This window comes from Gavialis gangeticus, unplaced genomic scaffold (genome assembly GCF_001723915.1).
Source record: "Gavialis gangeticus isolate Ggan-Ray unplaced genomic scaffold, GavGan_comp1, whole genome shotgun sequence".
Taxonomy (NCBI): domain Eukaryota; kingdom Metazoa; phylum Chordata; order Crocodylia; family Gavialidae; genus Gavialis; species Gavialis gangeticus.
In genome coordinates, this window is record NW_017729022.1 from 64171409 (window position 1) to 64177289 (window position 5881).

Genomic DNA, 5881 nt, shown 5'->3' on the forward strand with positions numbered 1-5881 from the left:
CAGAGGTGATGCTGGTGCATTCAGTGACATTTGGGGAGGACACCTAGCTAGGCTAGGGAAGCCTTAAAATATTAAGACATTAGATATTTAGGGAATATATTTTCAGGGCAAGACCCTAAAGGCCTAACTCAGTCCCTGCCTCAGCAAAAACTGGATGAACTCCAACTGGATTTTGGGAGGAGTTTTACTTGTGAAAGCATGGAGCAAGGTCTCTGGTATTTGCAGGTAAACAACAAGGAAATGCATAGATAAGTGAAGAGGCGCATAATAGATGATAGAAGGCTTGCTGGTAATGAGAAAGAGGCATATAGAAGAGCTGGCCTGATCACTGGTTTTCTGCTTCATTAGGTGACCATGATGGAGGCCGAAGAGCAGGAGGAGGATGTGAAAGCCTCATCTGAGGATAAACCTAAGAGCACGACACAGAACTGCCTGCGCTATGCACCTCTCTGGATTGTCCTTGTTCTTCTGGCTGGAGCTGGAGTGCTGACCTGGTATTTTGTAGGTAATGGGTGATTTGCTCTCTACACTGGGGCTGATATGGGCTGGCAAGGATGGAACTGGTCCACATCCAGTCCAAGGGGAGTCAGTGACTTCTGGACATACAGCAATGGATGACCACCACCCCATCGCCTGCATAAAGATACAAACACCAGTGCCTTACTAGACTTCACATTCACAGGCTAATCTATCTATGTCATCTGTTGGCAGACTACAGACCACAGTTTCTGGAACCAACCATCCTGCAGTTCTACTCTGGTAGCCTCCGGATCCTCAATCACCAGTACTCCCTGGACCTTGGACGGCTGGAATCCAGAGCCTTCTGGACTGAATCAGCCAAGCTACAGAAGATGGTGGGAATGGTTTCATGAGTAGGGTTGCCCCTGAGGCAATTCAGGGAGTGGGATTATGGGTCACAGACATTCATGCAGATCAAGTTTTTGCCGGGGTTATACCACAAGCAGAGAAGGCAGAAACACTGGGTCGGTTTCAGGTGGTTTGACATGGTATCATAGCCAGGTAGGGATCAGATGGCATTTTTGTCGTTACAGATGAAACAACTTATTCGTGCCACGGAGCTGAGTTCATATTACAACTCCAGCACAGTGTATGCCTTTGGGTGAGTATTACTCCCATGCCACCCATATGTGAAATTTATACTTGGGTTGTAACCTTTTTTGATAGGCACCTGCTTATCCGACAAGAGCTGCTGCAGCCTCTGTCCTTAGCCAATGTGAGCTCTGGATTAAGGCAGACTTGACTGAACAAAAAGAGGAATTTCCATCCTGCCAGAAATACTGATATCTTGAGATTTTTTATTTCGAGAAGACAAAATATTGAAATATCCCATAAATATAAAATTCAGGGAAAAAAAACAAGGAAATATCAAAAGTGTTGTTTTGACTTTTTGGTCCAAATGAAATATCTGCCCATTCTTGAATCAAAACATGAATTTAGTTTGTCAACCTAATATGAAATGCTCTATTAGTAGACACTGGTGCATTATGGGAAATGTAGTCTGGTCAGAAAACTGGGCCTAAAGGAAACAGTGGAATAGAAGACCTGAGAACTACCACTCCCAAAGGGCACCTTTATGACTCAGGCAGATGCAAAGGGGAATGTCAGCTTAACACAAAATAATTCACTTTGATTTTCCCAGGGAAGAGCACACCAAACTAGTTCTGCACCTATGGAAAACTTTGAATTTGAAAACAAATGTATATTTCCAATGGGAAAAATTGTTTCATTCAGAATTTTTTAACCAGCCCTTCTTGGAACAAAAGTTTGGCCTTCACATGTCAGTCTCTCCAGCTCAATCTGTTCTGGGTATTGTAGGATCTGTCTGCATTCACTGTCTTCTGCAGTGTACCAATGGCCCCAGCACAAGAGTAAAGGTTTATAATGGCCAGATGAATCATGAATTGTCACTCCTGAAATATGGATATTGGACCTTAATAGTCAACAGTTCAACTCCGTAGTCAATAGTGAATAAATATATTTTCTGCTTGAGGAACATTAAGTAGATGATAAAAATGAAATTAATGATCCTGAAAATGAAATTAATGATTCAGAGTGACCTAGACAAATCAGAGGATTGGGCCAAAAGAAATCTCATGAGGTTCAATAAAGAGAAGTACAAAGTCCTGCACTTAGGACAGAACAATCCCATGCACTGCTACAGGCTGGGGGCTGACTGGCTGAGCAGCAGCTCTGCAGAAAAGGACCTGGGGGCTTACAGTGGACAATAAGCTGAATATGAGCCAGCAGTGTGCCCTTGTTGCCAAGAAGACTAATAGTATACTGGGCTGCATTGGTAGGAGCATTGCCAGCAGATCGAGGGAAGTGATTTTTCCCCTCTATTCAGCACTGGTGAGGCCACATCTGGAGTACTGTGTCCAGTTTTGGTCCCCCCCCCACTACAGAGAGGATGTGGACAAATTGGAGGGAGGCCAGTGGAGGGCAACAAAATGGTTTGGTAGATGGGGGACATGACTGATGAGGAGAGGCTGAGAAAACTGGGCTTATTTAGTCTGGAGGAGAGAAGACTGAGGGGGGATTTAATAGCAGCCTTCAGCTACCTGAAGTGGGGATCCAAAGAGGATGGAGCTAGACTGTTCTCAGTGGTGACAGATGACAGAACAAGGAGCAACGGTCTCAAGTTTAGGTTAGATATTAGGAAGACCTGGAATATTAGTAAAGCACTGGAACAGGTTACCCAGTGAGGTGGTGGAATCTCCATCCTTGAATGTTTTTAAGACCCGGCTAGACAAAGCTTTGCCTGGGATGATCTAGTTGGGGTTGAGCAGGCGGTTGAACTAGATGACCTCCTGAGGTCCCTTCCAACCCTCACTTTCTATGATTCTATGATCTTACCCTACTTTGGGAAGGTATCAATGTCATTAAAACTACCATTCTTATTAGCACAAAATGGCTTGCAGACAGGTGAAACAGAGAGAACAAATATTGAACAGCCCACAGACATGCTAACTCCTCTATTTTACTCAAGGTTGTCTGTCCAGGTTTAAACTAGAGCATACTGGTGAGATTGTGGCTTTTGGGGAGCTCACACTGTGAATAAAAAGAGCACTTGTCTCTAGGGCTGTTGTTATGACGATTTGTAGCAGATGTATCTGACTTGAAATGAACAGAAGGAAGGAATTTAATGTGCTCTTTCCCTGCTAGGGAGGGCTCCCTGACCTTCTTCTTCTGGTTCGCCCTTCAAATGCCTGAGAGTCAGCACAAGGGGATGACTGCTGAGAGGGTGAAGGTGACACTAAACAGGGAGCTTCTTGCCAGCATCAACAGCACAGGCAGCCTGTCTTACCAGACAGAATACAAGCTTGACCCAAATTCTCTGGTTCTGCTGGGTAAGTATCAGCTGCTCAGGTTTGACCTGAGCCATCAGAAACAGGGACTGTGGCCTATACATTCTTGCAGGGAAGGGTGAGAGTCTGAGCCATATGGTATTACTGAAGGAAGAGGAGGAAGAAGACAAGTGTGTTAAAGAGTGGTAGGAGGGAAAGGAATGAGGGTGGGCAAAACACATGGAAAAGGGAAAAGCAGAAGAAATAATGGATACAGGAACTGACTCTAGCACAGGGCTTTTCAACCTTTTTGGATCAGTGTAGCCCCGGTGGCCGGACGCAGAGCAGTGTACCTCCAGCGGCTGGACGTGTTGGGGAGGTGCACGGCCGAACGTGGCGTGACAGCAGCCTCCGCGTGCGAGTTTCTCCCACCCCCCATGTCTGGCTGGGTGTGTGGCGCCTGCACGGCAGCATGGGATGGTGCATGGCGGCACTCTGTCCCTACCTACCCATGCATACCCCCTAGGGTCTTCTCAAGTACCCCTAGGGGTACACGTACCCCTGGTTGACAGCCCCTGGACTAGCACTTCCTCCTTGCAAAGGACGCACTTTTCACTGAATATAATTATTCCTCCTGAAGAATTATAGAGCCCTGGAGTTAGAGATGGCAGCAACTGATTAGGTAACAACCTTTTCTTTTCTCTGCCACCTCCCTCGGCTTTTGCCAATGCAGAGTTGTTTTTTATGCAATGTGCTGCCTCACATTGAGCAGTCCAGTTGAAGATATCCATGGTTTCCCTTGGGAAACTGTTCCAGAGTCTAATAGCCTGAGAAGAGAACTGAACCTAAGACACTTAGATCACCCACTACTTTTGTTTGTATTACTTGTAATTTCAGTTCTTTATATTTCACTTGGAAGTTTGTTTGCTTTTTATCACTGCCCAAAATAAAGGTCACTGCCTGCTAAAAAATGCTCTGGTGTGGAAGGGGCCAGAACTGAACTGAATATTTTAATTTAATGCACATGCTGTACAGGTCTTGATCCACAATGCAGCTGGACTTGGATCAGGCCACTAAAACAGTGATTCTCAGCATGCCATGTAGTATTAGTACTGTTAGATGTGCAAACACCTAGACATGATTCACAAGATAAACCCAGAGATTTCAAATAGGAATCCTTAGTGTCAAAACCACTTTAATCTGTTGTGATTATTCTGACTGCTTTGAAACAGAAGAATTGCTCTATTATTTTCCCACAATCAGGAAATGAGTGAAACTTAAGACCACGCATTTTCTGATTGGTACCTTGAGTCTCATGAGGGGTGCCATGAGTCGAACAATTTTGAGGACAACTGCCGTAAAATGAGTTATGTTTTTGTTCTGTGATGTTATAACTCTGTACATGGAACCCTAAATCACATTTTTAACTCCATATGGCATTGCAAATTCATCTCTCATTTGATATCCCTTTCCCTACCTAGGCCTCTTTCACTGTTGCCAATTTCCAAGAGTCTCTTTCTCGTTAAACACTGCGCTTCCAATTTTTTTTTCCCTAGACACGCTTTCTTGCATTGTTCTAAGATGAATATGAGTGAGTTCAGTATACTCCACCCATATATCTAACTTCACAGGCCCCTTTTCCTTCTATGCTCATTGCTGACTTCAGTGTCTTAGAATTTGAATAAATGAATTTCATTAAAAGTCTGTCTTTACTCCTTCTTCCAGCTTGTTAATGAAGATGATAAATAAGACCAAAACCTAACATCCCTCTGACGACCTCCCTCAACTTAATTATAAATTGCCATTTGTTATAAACTGCTATTTGTGGTTTAGTTTCCAATGCTCTCTGTGTAACAGCACTCATATCCAAACCTCTTTGCATTCATTTTGCAAGTAAAATGTCATGAAAAACCATGCCAAGTGCTTCACCAAAATCTGGCTGTCCTTCATCTTCTTTCCCTTTCTCCACTAATTTTGTAATGCTATCAAAGAAAAGCAACCAATATTTCCAGTTTTTAATTCTTCTACCCTGACTTTTGTCATTATTTTACTAGAATCCAAGGCTAGATTTGCTGGGTTTATTGTCATGATCACTTTTCTTTCTGTTTTGGAAAACAAATACCACATACCTGTAATTTTCCCCAGCTCTTCTTATTTCTCCAAGACACTGCAAAATGAACTGTTAGGAGCTGAGAAAGATATAATAGTTTGGAAAGGAGTATGGCAAAGTAGAGCAGGGGACAATGAACAGGTTCCTTATATTCTATATTAGGAGCTTTACTGGGTGACCATAGGTCCGTGACTTGATTTGCATTGTATTTATTCTGTAAAATGGGAATGCCGAAGTAATAAAGAACAATAATTTGTTAACAGTTTCTTTCCCCTGCTGGTGTTGAGGCTTAGCTAATTAACAGGCATGAAAGTTTTGTTTTGTTTTGTCCTCCAGGTCCTCAAGTGAAAGCTGCTGTATAAAAATATGTTGTTCTTATTTCTAAGTGTGTTAGCTGCCTCTTTGATCCCAAACCTATTGATTTGTGCCAATGCAAAGGTCCCAAACCTGCACTTACACTGTTTTT

The 5881-nt window shown here is 43.3% G+C and overlaps 1 protein-coding gene across 1 annotated transcript in view; it reads left to right on the top strand.

Annotated features, from left to right (window-relative positions):
* The window catches only part of TMPRSS6 (transmembrane protease, serine 6), a 61917-nt gene that overhangs the window by 7217 nt on the left and 48819 nt on the right, over positions 1 to 5881 (top strand). The window contains exons 2-5 of the mRNA XM_019515270.1: positions 349 to 505; positions 712 to 854; positions 1053 to 1120; positions 3184 to 3368. Of these exons, the coding sequence (XP_019370815.1) occupies positions 355 to 505; positions 712 to 854; positions 1053 to 1120; positions 3184 to 3368 (547 nt within the window). The 5' untranslated portion in view covers positions 349 to 354. The remainder of the gene's footprint in view (positions 1 to 348; positions 506 to 711; positions 855 to 1052; positions 1121 to 3183; positions 3369 to 5881) is intronic.